The following is a 19,515-nucleotide window of genomic DNA, read 5'->3' on the forward strand; positions in this document are numbered from 1 at the left end:
ACCATCTCTTTATGGAGCTAGCTCTACTCTTCTGGGAAGGCTTTCAGCAAGATTTTTGAAGGTGCGAGGTTCATGTTGGGCACCAAAAAAAAAAAAAAAACCTGGCTTACAGTCTGCGTTAAAATTCAGGTCAGGGCTCTGTGCAGGACACTCAAGTTCCTCCACACCAGACTGGTCAAACCATGTCTTAATGGAGCTGGCTTTGTACAGAGGACACCGTCATGGTGGAACAGAAAAGGGTCTTCAATCTGTTACTCTACAGTTGGAAGAAGACAATTGTCTACAATGTCTTTGCATGATGGAGTATTAACATTGCCCTTCACTGGAGACACCTGAACTTAGTTTTTTTTTTGAAGAGACTCCACTCCACATACTTTCGGCCATGCTGTGCATCTAGGTGCATGCCCTCCCCCATAACAAAACATTTTTTTGTGATACCAACTCTTACCAGCAGAGGGCATCAGGCTATCAGCTGAAAAAGGAGAAGGCTATGAGATCAATGTTTGACTTTTTTAACCGTTTCATTTACCAACCATAGTTTATCCACCTGCGGATGCTGGTGTCAGGGTTCCCTATTTTATGAATGTTTCATTCTGCACTTGTCTTGGTATTTGGTATTAATATATGTAGGCTATAACCCCAAGACAGCGGGATGGAGAATCTAAGAGGTGATACCATCTGCAATTAGTGCCATGCAGTGTGAAAAGCCTACCGACCATTATTAAGGCTTACTTAGGCCTAATATTAATTTTCTTTTTATATTATTATTAGGTCGCATTGCTCCCAAACCGAATAATAGCGACTAATTGCCTATTTGCTGTGCTCCCCAAGTGGGTCAAAGATAAGGTAGAAGAGGCGGCCACCTTGGGCACCTCAGCGGGAGGTAGAGGAGAAAATGGGGCACAAAAAGGACAGGACCTGCAACCTATGCTGCTGAAAGTAGCTCACAAGTCATGTTGAGGGGGAGGGGCACAGTTTGACCCTTTTGCCATGGGTGCTAAAGGATCAGCAATACCCAGCCGCTCCGTTTTTCTATATCAGAACCATGCACGTGAGCTTCTCCAAGCATGCCATGCCCAATCTCCAGCCCCGAACGCTGTCACGTGAGGAAGGTGGTGAGGCTATCCACCTGGTGTAAGCTCCTCCACCAGAGCTTGCACAGAGATTGACTCTTTTGGGGGTTTGGGGGTCAATGTGAGCTCCTCCCAGGTCTTCAACCTTGTGTAAGCTCCTCCACCATCCTACAAGAAGCTTACACTGAGATTAACTCTGGGGGTTGGGGGTCCACGTCAGCTCCTCCCAGCATTCAATGCCCAATTGCCAGCCCTGAACACTGTCACGTGAGGAAGGTGGTGAGGCTATGCACCTGGTGTAAGCTCCTCCACCAGAGCTTGCACAGAGATTGACTCTTTGGGGGTTTGGGGGTCCACGTGAGCTCCTCCCAGGTCTTCAACCTTGTGTAAGCTCCTCCACCATCCTACATGAAGCTTACACTGAGATTGACTCTGGGGGTTGGGGGGTGCATGTGAGCTCCTCCCAGCATGCAATACCCAATAGCCAGCCCCAAACACTGTCCTATGAGGAAGGTGGTGATGCCATCAACCTTGTGTAAGCTTCCCAACCATCCTACATGAAGCTTACACAGAGATTGACTCCTTTGGGGTATGGGGGTCCACATGAGCTCCTGCAAGCATGCAATGCCCAATCATCAGCCCCGAACACTGCCATATGAGGAAGGTGGTTAGGTCATCAACCTAGTGTAAGCTTCCCCACCATCCTACATCAGTTTACACAGAGATTGACTCCTTGAGACTCTGGGGGTGCACGTGAGCTCCTCCCAGCATGCAATACCCAATAGCCAGCCCCAAACACTGTCCTATGAGGAAGGTGGTGATGCCATCAACCTTGTGTAAGCTTCCCAACCATCCTACATGGAGCTTACACAGAGATTGAATCCTTGGGGATCTGGGGGGGCATGTGAGCTCCTCCCAGCATGCAACACCCAATCGCCACTCCTGAACACTGTCATGTGAGGAAGGTGGTGATATCATCAACCTTGTGTAAGCTCCTCATACATGGAGCTTATGCAGAGACTGACTCCTTGGGTGTATGGGGATGCACATAAGCTCCTCCAAGCATGCATTGCCAAATCTCCAGCCCTGAGAAAGGTGGTGAGGTGACGTCATAAACCTAGTGTAAGCTCCGCTGCCATCCTACATGAAGCTTACACAGAGCTTGACTCCTTTGGGGTATGGGGGTCCATGTGAGGTCCTGCAAGCATGCAATGCCAAATCATCAGCCCTGAACACTGCCATATAAGGAAGGTGGTTAGGTCATCAACCTAGTGTAAGCTTCCCCACCATCCTACATGGAGCTTACACAGAGATTGAATCCTTGGAGATATGGGGGTGCATGTGAGCTCCTCCCAGTATGCAACACCCAATCGCCACTCCTGGACACTGTCATGTGAGGAAGGTGGTGATATCATCAACCTTGTGTAAGCTCCTCATACATGGAGGTTATGCAGAGACTGACTCCTTGGGTGTATGGGGATGCACATAAGCTCCTCCAAGCATGAATTGCCAAATCTCCAGCTCTGAGGAAGGTGGTGAGGTCATAAACCTAGTGTAAGCTCCGCTGCCATCCTACATGAAGCTTACACAGAGCTTGACTCCTTTGGGGTATGGGGGCCCATGTGAGCTCCTGCAAGCATACAATGCCCAATCATCAGCCCCGAAATCTGACATATGAGGAAGGTGGTGAGGTCACCAACCTAGTGTAAGCTCCACTGCCATCCTACATGAAGCTTACACAAAGATTGACTCCTTTGGGGTATGGGGGTCCATGTGAGGTCCTGCAAGCATGCAATGCCCAATCATCAGCCCCGAACAATGCCATATGAGGAAGGTGGTGAGGTCATCAACCTAGTGTAAGCTTCCCCACCATCCTACATGAAGCTAGCACGGAGATTGGCTCCTTGGGGATATATGGGGGTGCATGTGAGCTCCTCCCAGTATGCAACACCCAATCGCCACTCCTGGACACTGTCATGTGAGAAAGATGGTGATATCATCAACCTTGTGTAAGCTCCTCATACATGGAGGTTATGCAGAGACTGACTCCTTGGGTGTATGGGGATGCACATAAGCTCCTTCAAGCATGAATTGCCAAATCTCCAGCTCTGAGGAAGGTGGTGAGGTCATAAACCTAGTGTAAGCTCCGCTGCCATCCTACATGAAGCTTACACAGAGCTTGACTCCTTTGGGGTATTGGGGCCCATGTGAGCTCCTGCAAGCATACAATGCCCAATCATCAGCCCCGAAATCTGACATATGAGGAAGGTGGTGAGGTCACCAACCTAGTGTAAGCTCCACTGCCATCCTACATGAAGCTTACACAAAGATTGACTCCTTTGGGGTATGGGGGGTCCATGTGAGGTCCTGCAAGCATGCAATGCCCAATCATCAGCCCCGAACAATGCCATATGAGGAAGGTGGTGAGGTCATCAACCTAGTGTAAGCTTCCCCACCATAATACATGAAGCTAGCATGGAGATTGGCTCCTTGGGGATATATGGGGGTGCATATGAGGTCCTCCCAGCATGCAATACCCAATCGCCACTCCTGAACACTGTCATGTAAGCTCCTCATACATGGAGCTTATGCAGAGACTGACTCTTTGGGGGTATGGGGATGCGCATAAGCTCCTCCAAGCATGCATTGCCAAATCTCCAGCTCTGAGGAAGGTGGTGAGGTCATAAACCTAGTGTAAGCTCCACCACCATCCTACATTTCAAATCCCATGCCAGCGTCTTGGAGATTCCAGGGGTGACATCATTCTCCGATCACGAATTCTCAGCTGCGCTCCCCTGCCTTGGGGGTTTGACAGAGAACGCAGCTAGAGCAGTGAGACTCATGAGAGGTCAGATGGGGACAACGATACTTCATATGGTGCCTGTTTTTTTTTTTTTAATAACCCCAATATTTTGGGGAGCTCACATTTATCATCCTTCCTTGCCCCCCCCCCCCCCCCCCTCATTACTCACCCGTTTCGTTAGTTGCGTGTCCATCATGAAGTTGTGGACGTGTTTTTCCGCTTTGGTGAGTTCCAGCTTTCGGGCGACGACGGCGACCACTAAGGCAGTACAGCCGGCACCCTGGAGGAGGGCGACAAACAGTTAAAGGTATTACTGATTGATGGTAGAAACATCGACTCTCATGAATTGTACAAGAGAAGGGCAAAGAATGCAAAAAAAAACATATAAATAATAATATGAGCAAGTGTATGTGATAGACTACACTGAACTCCAACAAACAGATAATACGAAGTTGAGGCTTCATGCACACGGGGTGTTAGAAAAAAAAAAAAAACGAGCTACAAAGCCACAACCAAGGCCAGGAAAAATCGGCTGTAAAACTTTTAGTAGTTTTTTGCCTTGGCGTTAATGTGCGTTTAGCCGCATTCGATTTTCTCTGCCTCTATTCAAAATCAATAGTTTCCTATGAGAGCCGTCTTTCATCCGACTTTCAGCCCATTGATTTGAACAGAAGTCGCATCCCAGACATGATCCGACTTGTGGCGCGTCTTGTGCGCTGGGAATCTTGAAGGGGAACCCCACGCCAAAATAAAAAAATAAAACGGCGTGGGGCCCCCCCTTCCCCAAGATCCATACCAGTCCCTTTGAGTCTGGTATGGATCTTGAAAGGGAACCCCATGCCAAAATGAAAATAAAAATATGGAGTGGAACGGTTGTTAGAAAAAAAAACGAGCTTCAAAGCCACTACCAAGGCCAGGAAAAACCGTCTGTAAAACTTTTAGTAGTTTTTTGCCTTGGCGTTAATGTGCGTTTAGCCGCATTCGATTTTCCCTGCCTCTATTCAAAATCAATAGTTCCCTATGAGAGCCGTCTTTCATCCGACTTTCAGCCCATTGATTTGAACAGAAGTCGCATCCGAGACATGATCCGACTTGTGGCGCGTCTTGTGCGCTGGGAATCTTGAAGGGGAACCCCTCGCTAAAATAAAAAAATAAATAAAACGGCGTGGGGCCCCCCCCTCCCCAAGATCCATACCAGGCCCTTTGAGTCCGGAATGGATCTTGAAAGGGAAGCCCATGCCAAAATGAAAATAAAATACGGCGTGGAGTTCCCCCCCCCCCCCAAGACCATACCAGACCCTAGATTTTGAGGGAAAACCCCACGCCAAAAAGAAAAAGGCTTGGGGTCCCCCCACCAAAAAAAAATCCATACCGGACCCTTACACGAGCATGCAGCCTTGCAGGTCAGGAAAGGGGGGTGGGGACGAGCGAGGCGAGCACCCCCCTCCCCTCCTGGACCATTCCAGGCCACATGCCCTCAACATGGAGGGGTGCTTTGGGGCAGGGGGGCTCTGGTGTTGGGGGGGGCCCCTTCCATGTTGATCGGGACAAGGGCCTCTTCCCGACAACCCTGGCCGGTGGTTGTGGGAGTCTGCAGGCAGGGGGCTTGTCTCAATCTGTAGGTCCCCCTTTAACAAGGGGGCCCTCAGATCCCGCCCCTCCCATGTGAACGAGTATGGGGGTACATTGTACCCCTACCCATTCACCCCCAAAAAAAGGCAACGTAGTGTAAATAAAAACAGGAGACAGTTCTGACAAGTCCTTTATTAAAAATAGTTTCTGGTCTCCTCCCTCCAGTGCGGTCTTCTCCGCCGCTGACCCCCCTGGTCCTCTTCTGAGGCTGTCTCCCGTCGTTGTTCCAGCTCTGCTCTCTGCCGGTCCTTACATAGCCATGGGGCGTGCCCATCCGGTGACGTAAACCATGAGACCCCGCCCCTTGTGACCTCATGTGACATCACAAGGGGGTCTCACAGTGATGTCAACAGATGGCCCAGGCAAGTCACTCATCAAATGACTGAAAAAAAAAAACTGCCGACACGTTTTGGGGTGTGACCACTCCTTCCTCGGGGCTGACTCATATGGCACAATTAGTGAAATTACTTATATGAAAATTTTGCCGGTGATACGGAATCTGGAATATATCCATCACAAAAATCTTTGCTCTCCTTCTGGATTCGGATTCCGAGTACTCCGGGTTCTTGTGTCATTAGAGCGCCCTCACCAGGGCAACGGGGCCTTAGAAATCGTATAATATCGCACCACTGATTCCCGGCATTCCCAGCGTCTCTCTGAGGTCTATTCTGGGCCCTGTAGACCCCAAATGTCAGGTGTCAGGAGGCGAATGGTAGAATCGGAATCCCTCCAGAGCAGATTGTTCGTCACATGTCCCCTGTCTCTGTCCCCGCCGGTCTGACATCTCACCAGCCCTCCCAATTTCCAGCTTGTAAATTTCCCTGACAAGCCAGCCAGCGGGTCTCCAGAAGCTGCGGCCTGCGTGTCCCCCGGGGGGGGAGAGTGGAGCCTTTCTATAATGCTTCTCCCCTGCAGCTGCCCGCATTAAATTAGCTTGCTGCAGATTCCATAAGGAGCGGACAGAACTGCCAAACAGACAAGATTAAAATGTTCCGGATATCAGTTTTTAGAAAAGAGAAGCAATTAAAATCACTTGATTCGACCAATTAACACCTTTACCTTTCAATGGGAGAGGAACTAATATGCAATCCTATTACCTGACACGCTCAAAACCTAGGGCTACTTAAAAAGAAAAAAAAATGCAGAGCCCGGATAAAGTGCATGTGCATTTGTTCTTGGGGGCAAAAAAACAAATGTTATTAGGTTATTTCCGGCGCTGTTTGAATGTTTTTCATTGGTTTATAATGGAAAATACTGCATTTGGCCACTAGATGGACCTAAGTATCACAGGAAATGCTTATGATACCATCTAGAGGCCAAATGCAGTATTTTCTCACTTTATAAGGACTATTATGTATTCTTGTTACCTGATGCACTCACAAACCTAGGGCTACTTAAAAAAAAAAAAAAATCACAGATCCCAAAAAGGTGCGTGTGCATTTGTTCTGTGCCAACAGGAGCAAAAAAAAAAAAAAAAATGTTATGAGGCTATTTCCCACACTGATTGAATGTTTTTTATTGCTTTATAATTGAAAATACCGCATTTGGCCACTAGATGGAGCGAAGTATCACAGGAAATGCTTATGATACCATCTAGAGGCCAAATGCGGTATTTTCTCACTTTATAAGGACTATTATGCATTCTTGTTACATGACACACTCACAAACCTAGGGCTACTTAAAAAAAAAAAAAAATCACAGATCCCCAAAAAGGTGCGTGTGCATTTGTTCTGTGCGAACAGGAGCAAAAAATAAATAAAAAAATGTTATGAGGCTATTTCCCGCACTGATTGAATGTTTTTTATTGATTTATAATTGAAAATACCGCATTTGGCCACTAGATGGAGCGAAGTATCACAGGAAATGCTTATGATACCATCTAGAGGCCAAATGCGGTATTTTCTCGCTTTAGAAGGACTATTATGCATTCCTGTTACCAGACACACTCACAAACCCAGGGCTACTTAAAAAAAAAATCACAGATCCCAATAAAGGTGCGTGTGCATTTGTTCTGTGCGAACGGGAGCAAAAAAACAAATGTTATTAGGTTATTTCATTGATTTATAATAGAAAATACCGCATTTGGCCACTAAATCGAACAAATGTCATCGGGTTCTCTTACGCGCTGTTCGAATGTTTTCCATTGATTTATAATGGAAAATACAGCATTTGGCCACTAGATGGAGTGAAGTATCACAGGAAATGCTTATGAGACCATCTAGAGGCCAAATGCGGTATTTTCTCGCTTTAGAAGGACTATTATGCATTCCTGTTACCCGACACACTCACAAACCCAGGGCTACTTAAAAAAAAAAAAAATCACAGATCCCAATAAAGGTGCGTGTGCATTTGTTCTGTGCGAACGGGAGCAAAAAAACAAATGTTATTAGGTTATTTCATTGATTTATAATAGAAAATACCGCATTTGGCCACTAAATCGAACAAATGTCATCGGGTTCTCTTACGCGCTGTTCGAATGTTTTCCATTGATTTATAATGGAAAATACAGCATTTGGCCACCAGATGGAACTAAGTATCATAGCAAATTCTTATGTCACTTACCACCATCTAGAGGCCAAATGCGATATTTTCTTGCTTTAGAAGGACGATTGTGCATTCCTGTTACCCGACACACACACTCAAACCTAGGGTTACTTAAAAAAAAAAAACAGATTCCAATAAAAGTGCGTGTGCATTTGTTCGGACGGGAGCAAAAAAACAAATGTTATGAGGTTATTTCCTGCACTGTTTGAATGTTTTTCATTAATTTATAATAGAAAATACCGCATTTGGCCACTAAATCAAACAAATGTCATCAGGTTCTCTTCCGCACTGTTCGAATGTTTTCCATTGATTTATAATGGAAAATACAGCATTTGGCTACCAGATGGAACTAAGTTTAATAGCAAATTCTTTTATCACTTAGCACCATCTAGAGGCCAAATGCGGTATTTTCTCGCTTTAGAAGGACTATTGTGCATTCCTGTTACCCCGACACACACACACACACACACACACACACACACACACACACACACCTAGGACTACTTAAAAAAAAATCACAAATGTACTCCTGTTACTGTTCCTGCTTGCATTTGCCTCATGATGGTTACTGTTTTATTGTTTTTACTTGAAATGTTTCAATAAAAATATTTTCAACACTAAAAAAAAATCACAGATCCCAATAAAAGTGCATGTGCATTTGTTCTGTGCTTTCGGGAGCAAAAAAACAAATGTTATGAGGCTATTTCCCGCACTGGTCGAATGTTTTTCATTGATTTATAATAGAAAATACCGCATTTGGCCACTAGATGGACCGAAATATCACAGGAAATGCTTATGATACCATCTAGAGACCAAATGCGGTATTTTCTCACTTTGGAAGGACTATTATGCATTCCTGTTACCCGACACACACACACAAACCTAGGGTTACTTAAAAGAAAAAAACTGATTCCAATAAAAGTGCGTGTGCATTTGTTCGGACGGGAGCAAAAAAACAAATGTTATGAGGTTATTTCCTGCACTGTTTGAAGGTTTTTCATTAATTTATAATAGAAAATACCGCATTTGGCCACTAAATCAAACAAATGTCATCAGGTTCTCTTCCGCGCTGTTCGAATGTTTTCCATTGATTTATAATGGAAAATACAGCATTTGGCTACCAGATGGAACTAAGTTTAATAGCAAATTCTTTTATCACTTAGCACCATCTAGAGGCCAAATGCGGTATTTTCTCGCTTTAGAAGGACTATTGTGCATTCCTGTTACCCCGACACACACACACACACACACACACACACACACACACACACACACACACACACACACACCTAGGACTACTTAAAAAAAAATCACAAATGTACTCCTGTTACTGTTCCTGCTTGCCTTTGCCTCATGATGGTTACTGTTTTATTGTTTTTACTTGAAATGTTTCAATAAAAATATTTTCAACACTAAAAAAAAATCACAGATCCCAATAAAAGTGCATGTGCATTTGTTCTGTGCTTTCGGGAGCAAAAAAACAAATGTTATGAGGCTATTTCCCGCACTGGTCGAATGTTTTTCATTGATTTATAATAGAAAATACCGCATTTGGCCACTAGATGGACCGAAATATCACAGGAAATGCTTATGATACCATCTAGAGACCAAATGCAGTATTTTCTCACTTTGGAAGGACTATTATGCATTCCTGTTACCCGACACACACACACAAACCTAGGGTTACTTAAAAGAAAAAAACTGATTCCAATAAAAGTGCGTGTGCATTTGTTCGGACGGGAGCAAAAAAACAAATGTTATGAGGTTATTTCCTGCACTGTTTGAATGTTTTTCATTAATTTATAATAGAAAATACCGCATTTGGCCACTAAATCAAACAAATGTCATCAGGTTCTCTTCCGCGCTGTTCGAATGTTTTCCATTGATTTATAATGGAAAATACAGCATTTGGCTACCAGATGGAACTAAGTTTAATAGCAAATTCTTTTATTACTTAGCACCATCTAGAGGCCAAATGCAGTATTTTCTCGCTTTAGTAGGACTATTATGCATTCCTGTTAACCGACACACACACAGAAACCTAGGGTTACATAAAAAAAAAATAATAATCACAGATTCCAATAAAAGTGTGTGTGCATTTGTTTGGACGGGAGCAAAAAAACAACTGTTATGAGGCTATTTCCCGCACTGGTCGAATTTTTTTCATTGATTTATAATAGAAAATACCGCATTTGGCCACTAGATGGACCGAAATATCACAGGAAATGCTTATGATACCATCTAGAGACCAAATGCGGTATTTTCTCACTTTATAAGGACTATTATGCATTCCTGTTACCCGACACACACAAACCTAGGGCTACTTAAAAAAAAAAAAAATTGCACAGCCCAGATAAAGTGCAGGTGCATTTGTTCTGTGCTAATGGGGGCAAAAAAACTAATTTTATGAGGTTATTTCCCGCACTGGTTGAATGTTTTTCATTGATTTATAATAGAAAATACTGCATTTGGCCACTAAATTAAACAAATGTTATCAGGGTCTTTTACGTGGCGTTTGAATGTTTTCCATTGATTTATAATGGAAAATACAGCATATGGCCACCAGATGGAACTAAGTTTCATAGCAAGTTCTTATATCACTTAGCACCATCTAGAGGCCAAATGCAGTATTTTCTCGCTTTAGTAGGACTATTATGCATTCCTGATACCCAACACACACAAACCTAGGGCTACTTAAAAAAAAATTGCACAGCCCAGTGATAGGGCACATGCATTTGTTCTGTGTGAATGGGGGCAAAAAACAGAAACAAATGCTATTAGGTTATTTCCTGCACTGGTTGAATGTTTTTCCTTGTTTTCTAATGGAAAATGCCGCATTTGGACACTAGATGGACCTAAGTATCAAAGGAAATTCTTATGGGACTTAGCACCATCTAGAGGCCAAATGCAGTATTTTTTTTCGCTTCAGAAGGGCTATTATGCATTCCTGTTACCCGACACACTCACACAAACCTATGTATAGGGACCTACTAATAAGCTCACAGACCAAGGAAAGTGCATGTACATTTGGTCTGTGTGAATGGGGGAAAAAAAAAAAAAAACAAACGTTATTAGGTTATTTCCTGCACTGGTTCGAATGCTTTCCATTGATTTATAATGGGAAATGCCATATTTGGCCACTAGATGGAACTAAATATCATTGAAAACTGGTAAACTGGTAAAGGGACTTAGCACCATCTAGGGGCCAAATGCAGTATTTTCTCGCTTTAGAAGGACTATTATGCCTTCCTGTTACCCGACACGCTCACAAACCTAGGACTACGTCAAAAAATAAAATCTCACATACCAAGGAAAGTGCATGTACATTCGTTCTGTGTGAATGGCAGGGGGGGGGCTAAAAAAAACCTGAGTTGTATTAGGTTATTTCCTGTGCTGGTCGCATGTTTTTCATCGATTTATAATGGAAAATACCGCATTTTGCGCCTAGATGGAACTAAATATCATAGCTAATTCTTATACTACTTAGCACCATCTAGAGGCCGAATGCAGTATTTTCTTGCTTTAGAAGGACTAATATGCATTCCTGTTACCCCACACGCTCACAAAACCTAGGGATAATAAAAAAAAATAATCTCACAGACCAAGGAAAGTGCATGCACATTCGTTCTGTGCCAATTCGAGGGGGGGGGCTAAAAAAAAACAAATGGTATTAGGTTATTTCCTATGCTGGTCAAATGTTTTTCATTGACTTATAATGGGAAATACCGCATCTGGCCACTAGATGGAACTGTCACAGGAAATTCTTATGATGCGTAGCTCCATCTAGAGGCCAAATGCTGTATTTTATCACTTTAAATCAATGGAAAGCGCTCGACCAGCAGAGGAAAGAGCCTAATAACATGCTGGGGTCGGGGATTGAGTCCCACTGGAGGTAATAGTATAATTTGTATCACAGTATGGGTTCCATCATAGTATCATATGTGACAGTGCTAGGCCCTGCCAAAGTGTGAGTATAGGGAAAAGCGATAGAGCGTGGGGCTCCAGAGTGTCCGTACTGAGTGGACAATACCGGGTATTCCGTTTTCTCTACGTTTTGTAATCCCAGATCAAAGTCCGGAATCCAAAGGCTTGAAAAAGTTTTGGGTGGACGGAGCCTTCAATCCCCTATCCAAGTCCTACTGGAGACCTGCAGGTTGTGTGAGTGTAGGGAAAATCGATAGAGCCCGGGGCTCCAGAGTGTCCGTACTGAGTGGAGAAAACTTGGTATGCGGTTTTCTCCACTTTTTTTAATCCCGGCTCAAAGTCCAGAATCCAAAGGCTTCAAAGAGTCTTGGGCGGAAGGAGCCTTCAATCCCCTATCCAAGTCCTACTGGAGATCTGCATGCTGTGTGAGTGTAGGGAAAATCGATAGAGCCCGGGGCTCCAGAGTGTCCGTACTGAGTGGAGAAAACTTGGTATGTTGTTTTCTCCACGTTTTTTAATCCCCGCTCAAAGTCCAGAATCCAAAGGCTTCAAAGAGTCTTGGGTGGATGGAGCCTTCAATCCCCTATCCAAGTCCTACTGGAGATCTGCGGGCTGTGTGAGTTTAGGGAAAAGTGATGGAGCCCGGGGCTCCAGAGCGTGCTTACTGAGCGGAGAAAACTGGGTATTCGGGTTTCTCCAGGCTCTGTAATCACAGTCTGGAGTCTGAAGGCTTCAAAGAGTCTTGGGTGGGACACCGCCTTCAATCCTTTGGATCTTACTGGAGACCTGCAGGCTGTATGAGTGTAGGGGAAAGTGTTGGAGCCCGGGGCTCCAGAGCGGACAAAACTGGGTATTCCGTTTTCTCTACGTTTTGTAATCCCAGATCAAAGTCCGGAATCCAAAGGCTTCAAAAAGTTTTGGGTGGACAGAGCCTTCAATCCCCTATCCAAGTCTTACTGGAGACCTGCAGGTTGTGTGAGTGTAGGGAAAATCGATAGAGCCCCGGGCTCCAGAGTGTCCGTACTGAGTGGAGAAAACTTGGTATGCGGTTTTCTCCACTTTTTTTAATCCCGGCTCAAAGTCCAGAATCCAAAGGCTTCAAAGAGTCTTGGGTGGACGGAGCCTTCAATCCCCTATCCAAGTCCTACTGGAGATCTGCAGGCTGTGTGTGTTTAGGGAAAAGTGATGGAGCCCGGGGCTCCAGAGCATGCTTACTGAGCGGAGAAAACTGGGTATTCGGGTTTCTCCAGGCTCTGTAATCACAGTCTGGAGTCTGAAGGCTTCAAAGAGTCTTGGGTGGGACACAGCCTTCAATCCTCTGGATCTTACTGGAGACCTGCAGGCTGTATGAGTGTAGGGGAAAGTGTTGGAGCCCGGAGCTCCAGAGCGGAGAAAACTAGGTATTCCGTTTTCTCTACGTTTTGTAATCCCAGATCAAAGTCCGGAATCCAAAGGCTTCAAAAAGTTTTGGGTGGACAGAGCCTTCCATCCCCTATCCAAGTCTTACTGGAGACCTGCAGGTTGTGTGAGTGTAGGGAAAATCGATAGAGCCCGGGGCTCCAGAGTGTCCGTACTGAGTGGAGAAAACTTGGTATGCGGTTTTCTCCACGTTTTTTTAATCCCGGCTCAAAGTCCAGAATCCAAAGGCTTCAAAGAGTCTTGGGTGGATGGAGCCTTCAATCCCCTATCCAAGTCCTACTGGAGATCTGCGGGCTGTGTGAGTTTAGGGAAAAGTGATGGAGCCCGGGGCTCCAGAGCGTGCTTACTGAGCGGAGAAAACTGGGTATTCGGGTTTCTCCAGGCTTTGTAATCATAGTCTGGAGTCTGAAGGCTTCAAAGAGTCTTGGGTGGGACACAGCCTTCAATCCTCTGGATCTTACTGGAGACCTGCAGGCTGTATGAGTGTAGGGGAAAGTGTTGGAGCCCGGGGCTCCAGAGCGGACAAAACTGGGTATTCCGTTTTCTCTACGTTTTGTAATCCCAGATCAAAGTCCGGAATCCAAAGGCTTCAAAAAGTTTTGGGTGGACAGAGCCTTCAATCCCCTATCCAAGTCTTACTGGAGACCTGCAGGTTGTGTGAGTGTAGGGAAAATCGATAGAGCCCCGGGCTCCAGAGTGTCCGTACTGAGTGGAGAAAACTTGGTATGCGGTTTTCTCCACTTTTTTTAATCCCGGCTCAAAGTCCAGAATCCAAAGGCTTCAAAGAGTCTTGGGTGGACGGAGCCTTCAATCCCCTATCCAAGTCCTACTGGAGATCTGCAGGCTGTGTGTGTTTAGGGAAAAGTGATGGAGCCCGGGGCTCCAGAGCATGCTTACTGAGCGGAGAAAACTGGGTATTCGGGTTTCTCCAGGCTCTGTAATCACAGTCTGGAGTCTGAAGGCTTCAAAGAGTCTTGGGTGGGACACAGCCTTCAATCCTCTGGATCTTACTGGAGACCTGCAGGCTGTATGAGTGTAGGGGAAAGTGTTGGAGCCCGGAGCTCCAGAGCGGAGAAAACTAGGTATTCCGTTTTCTCTACGTTTTGTAATCCCAGATCAAAGTCCGGAATCCAAAGGCTTCAAAAAGTTTTGGGTGGACAGAGCCTTCAATCCCCTATCCAAGTCTTACTGGAGACCTGCAGGTTGTGTGAGTGTAGGGAAAATCGATAGAGCCCGGGGCTCCAGAGTGTCCGTACTGAGTGGAGAAAACTTGGTATGCGGTTTTCTCCACGTTTTTTTAATCCCGGCTCAAAGTCCAGAATCCAAAGGCTTCAAAGAGTCTTGGGTGGATGGAGCCTTCAATCCCCTATCCAAGTCCTACTGGAGATCTGCGGGCTGTGTGAGTTTAGGGAAAAGTGATGGAGCCCGGGGCTCCAGAGCGTGCTTACTGAGCGGAGAAAACTGGGTATTCGGGTTTCTCCAGGCTTTGTAATCATAGTCTGGAGTCTGAAGGCTTCAAAGAGTCTTGGGTGGGACACAGCCTTCAATCCTCTGGATCTTACTGGAGACCTGCAGGCTGTATGAGTGTAGGGGAAAGTGATGGAGCCCGGAGCTCCAGAGCGGAGAAAACTAGGTCTTCGGTTTTCTCCAGGTTTTGTAATCCAAGATCAAAGTTCTGAATCCAAAGACTTCAAAAGAGCCTTGGGTGGAAGGAGCCTTCAATCTTGTGTCCAGGTCTTATTGGAGACCTGCAGCCTGTATACGTGTAGGGAAAAGTGATGGAGCCCAGGGCTCCAGAGTGTCCGTACTGATCGGAAAAAAATAGGTATTCAGTTTTCTCCAGGTTTTGTAATCCCGGCTCAAAGTTCGTAATCCAAAGGCTTCAAAGAGTCTTGGGTGGATGGAGCCTTCAATCCCGCATCCAAGTCTTACTGGAGACCTGCAGGCTGTGTGAGTCTAGGGAAAAGTGATGGAGCTCCAGAGTGACCGTACTGAGTGGAGAAAACTGGGTATTCGGTTTTCTCCAGGTTTTGTAATCCCGAATCACAGTCTGAAGGCTTCAAAGAGTCTTGGGCCGGACAGAGCCTTCAACCCTGTGTCTGGATCTTACTGGAGAGTGGAGACCTGCAAGCTGTGTAAGTATAGGGAAAAGTGATGGGGCTCCAGAGTGACCGTACTGAGTGGAGAAAACTGGGTATTCGATTTTCTCCAAGGTTTGTAATCCCAGATCACAATCTGGAGTTTGAAGCCTTCAAATGCCGCGTACACACGATCAAACAAGCGGGTGGAAAAGTCCGGCAAACTCAAGTCCGCCGGACAATCCCCCCGTGTGTAGCCTCCGGCATACTTTTTTGACCCGAAAGTACGGCGGACTTAGAAAGTAGTTTTGCACTCCAATCTTCCCGCCGGACTTGCATTTCGGCGGACAATCCGGCCGTGTGTGTGCCAGTCCGCCGTACTTTTGAAATGAGCGGACTTTTCCCGTCCGGAGAAAAGTCCGCTCATTTCGAGCGGGTATCCAGGTAGGCGGGGCCCGCGTGGGAGACGTCGCTGGCCCCGCCGCCTGGTATGGACTTAAAGGGGAACCCCCAACGCCGAAAAAAATCGGCGTGGGGGTCCCCCCAGGTCCACATCAGACCCTTGTCCGAGCACGCTACCCGGCCAGCCAGGAAAGGGGGGGATGAGCGAGCGCCCCCCCCCCTCCGAGCCGTACCAGGCCTCGCCGAGTCCTCCGCTCACAATGACGGGGACCAGGCGCGCGGCGACTTATATAGGGACATCCCGGATGATGTCCCCGCCCATTATGGTGTCACAGTCCCAGAGGATGCTGGGACTGTGACACCATAATGGGCGGGGACATCATCCGGGATGTCCCTATATAAGTCGCCGCGTGCCCGGTCCCCGTCATTGTGAGTGGAGGACTCGACGAGGCAACATCTGAAGAAGAAGAAGAAGAACAGAAGGCGGCGGCGGCGACAGAAGACCGGGCCACCGCCTGTAAAAGAGCTAGAAGAAGCCGCGGTGGCCCGGCAGAAGAACCGAAGAGGGGGACAAGACCCCCGAAGTCGGAAGAAGAGGGCGGCGGCGAGGAAGAAAGCCGGGCTCCTCCGCTAGTAAAAGAGCTACAAGAAGATAGCGGAGGAGTCCGGCGAGAAGACCCTCGAAGACGGAAGACCCCCGGAGCTGTGCAATAAACTATTTTATCTTGTGTGTTGTGTTTTTTTTTGTACTTTATTTTACAGGTGAATGGGTAGGGGTACATTGTACCCCATACTCATTCACATAGGGTGGGGGGCCGGTATCCGGGGGCCCCCTTATTAAAGGGGGCTTCCGGATTCCGATAAGCCCCCCGCCCGCAGACCCCGACAACCAACGGCCAGGGTTGTCGGGAAGAGGCCCTTGTCCTCATCAACATGGGGACAAGGTGCTTTGGGGTGGGGGGGGCCGCGTGGCCCCCCTTCCCCAAGGCACCCCCCAGGTTGAGGGCATGCGGCCTGGTACGGCTCAGGAGGGGGGGGGCGCTCGCTCGTCACCCCTTTCCTGGCTGGCCGGGTAGCGTGCTCGGACAAGGGTATGACGTGGACCTAGGGGGACCCCCAAGCCGTTTTTTTTCGGCGTTGGGGTTCCCCTTTAAGTCCATACCAGGTGGCGGGGGCCAGCGACGTCTCCCTCGCGGGCCCCGCCTACCTGGAGACATGCTCGAAATGAGCGGACTTTCCTCCGCGTGTGTGGACGAGTCCGTTCATTTCAAAAGTAGGGCGGATAGTACGGCGGACTTAGTACGCCGTATTAGTCCGCTGAAAAAGTGCCGTGTGTGGGCAAGTAGCTCGTTCGGAAAGTCCGACGGACAATCTGGCGGGAAGTCCGCCAGACTAAGTCCATCAGATAGTTGGCTACGTGTGTACGTGGCATAAGTCCGCCGTACTTTTGGGTCAAAAAAGTATGCCGGAGGCTACACACGGGGGGATTGTCCGGCTGACTTCAGTTTGCCGGACTTTTCCACCTGCTTGTTTGATCGTGTGTACGCGGCAAAAGTGTCTTAGGTGGATGAAGCCTTCAATCTTGTGTCCAAGTCTTACTGGAGACCTGCATTCTGTGTGAGTATAGGGATCACAGTCTGGAATCTGAAGGCTTCAAAGGGTCTTGGGTGAATGAAGCCTTCACTCTTGTGTCCAAGTCTTACTGGAGACCTGCATTCTGTGTGAGTATAGGGATCACAGTCTGGAATCTGAAGGCTTCAAAGGGTCTTGGGTGGATGAAGCCTTCAATCTTGTGTCCAAGTCTTACTGGAGACTTGCATTCTGTGTGAGTATAGGGATCACAGTCTGGAATCTGAAGGCTTCAAAGGGTCTTGGGTGAATGAAGCCTTCACTCTTGTGTCCAAGTCTTACTGGAGACCTGCATTCTGTGTGAGTATAGGGATCACAGTCTGGAATCTGAAGGCTTCAAAGGGTCTTGGGTGGGTCACAACCTTCAATCCTGTGTCCGGATCTTACTGAAGACCTGCAGGCTTGTATGAGTGTAAAAGTGTGCAGAGCCAGGACCTGACCATAGCTCTAGGCTCCTGTCAGGGGACAGGTGTATGCTCCATTCAAGAGACAGGCACACTCCCGTTACAAGACAGGTTCTACTCAGGAGCCAACACTGGAGGAAAGATTCCTTACCCACAGGACTGGGAGAGTTGGGATAGCTGAGTAAGACTGGAGGACTGAGGGAGCCGAGGCAAGTAGTGGAGTCCAGGGGACTGAGGGAATCTTAAAGCCCCGTACACACGAGAGGACTTATGTCCGACAGACTTCCGAAGGAGTTCCGTCGGAGTTCTGCCGGAGTTCCGACGGAGTTCTGACGGACGTTTCGGCGGAGCGGACTTGGCCACACACAATCACACTAAACTCCGACGGATTCGAACGTGATGACGTACGACTGGATTCGAATACGGAAGTTCATAGCCAGTAGCCAATAGCTGCCCTAGCGTCGGTTTTAGTCCGTCGGAATAGCATACACACGAGCGGAGTTTTCGAAGGGACCCGGGTCCGCGGAGTTCCGTCGGGAAAATTTGAAGCATGTTCCATATTCTAAAGTCCTTCGGACTTTGGCGAGTCAAAAGTCCGTTGCAGCCCACACACGATCGAATAGTCTGACGGACTCAGTCCGTCGGACTTTGGACGTTGAAAAGTCCGCTCGTGTGTACGCGGCATTAGTCTAGGAGAACGAGAGAGCCTGGAGTGCCAGGAGATTCCCTACTGAGAGGCCAGGGACTGGGCCTGTCCAGCAGGGTGCTGCGACCGAATCAACTGGGAGAGCCAGGAAATCCCCCACTGAGAGGCCAGGGAGCCGGTGTTGTGCCGACCGGTATGTGCGGGGGGGGGGGGGCTGTAACTAACTCCAGGCTGGGTGAGCCAGGAAAGCCAAGACAGACAGGAGAGCTGGGTGAAACGGTCTGAGGGACCAATAACAAGAGCAGTGGTATGGAGAGCCAGGTGGCTTGGTATTTTCATTATCTGTTTTGTTGGTGAAAATCCCCTTGGTGGGTAAATGTTTTGTGGATTTTGCATTACGTTTGTCTGATAACATCATTAGTATCTTTGGTATTGTAGCATCATATCTATCATAGTATCATTAGTATCGTAGTATTATTGGTATTGTAGTATAATTTCTATCATAGTATCATTGGTATCATAGTATCATTTCTATGGTAGTATCATTCCTAGTATTTCTATTGTGGTATCAAAGTATCACTAGTATCTGAGTATTATTTTTATCGTAGTATCATATCTATTGTAGTATTATTGGTATCGTAGTATCATATCTATTGTAGTATTATTGGTATCGTAGTATCATATCTATCGTAGTATTATTGGTAACGTAGTATCATATCTAACGTAGTATTATTGGTATCGTAGTATCATATCTATTGTAGTATTATTGGTATCGTAGTATCATATCTAACGTAGTATTATTGGTATCGTAGTATCATATCTATTGTAGTATTATTGGTATCGTAGTATCATATCTATTGTAGTATTATTGGTATCGTAGTATCATATCTATTGTAGTATTATTGGTATCGTAGTATCATATCTAACGTAGTATTATTGGTATCGTAGTATCATATCTATT

At 46.7% G+C, this 19,515-nt stretch overlaps 1 protein-coding gene across 1 annotated transcript in view; it reads right to left on the reverse strand.

The window, feature by feature from the left end:
* The window catches only part of KCNN3 (potassium calcium-activated channel subfamily N member 3), a 175,718-nt gene that overhangs the window by 23,399 nt on the left and 132,804 nt on the right, over nucleotides 1-19,515 (reverse strand). The window contains exon 5 of the mRNA XM_077463941.1: nucleotides 4,046-4,156. Within this exon, the coding sequence (XP_077320067.1) occupies nucleotides 4,046-4,156 (111 nt within the window). The remainder of the gene's footprint in view (nucleotides 1-4,045; nucleotides 4,157-19,515) is intronic.

The sequence above is a fragment of the Lithobates pipiens genome, unplaced genomic scaffold (genome assembly GCF_037356315.1).
Source record: "Lithobates pipiens isolate NorthernLeopardFrog02 unplaced genomic scaffold, aLitPip1_a1.2 Scaffold_30, whole genome shotgun sequence".
Lineage (NCBI taxonomy): Eukaryota > Metazoa > Chordata > Amphibia > Anura > Ranidae > Lithobates > Lithobates pipiens.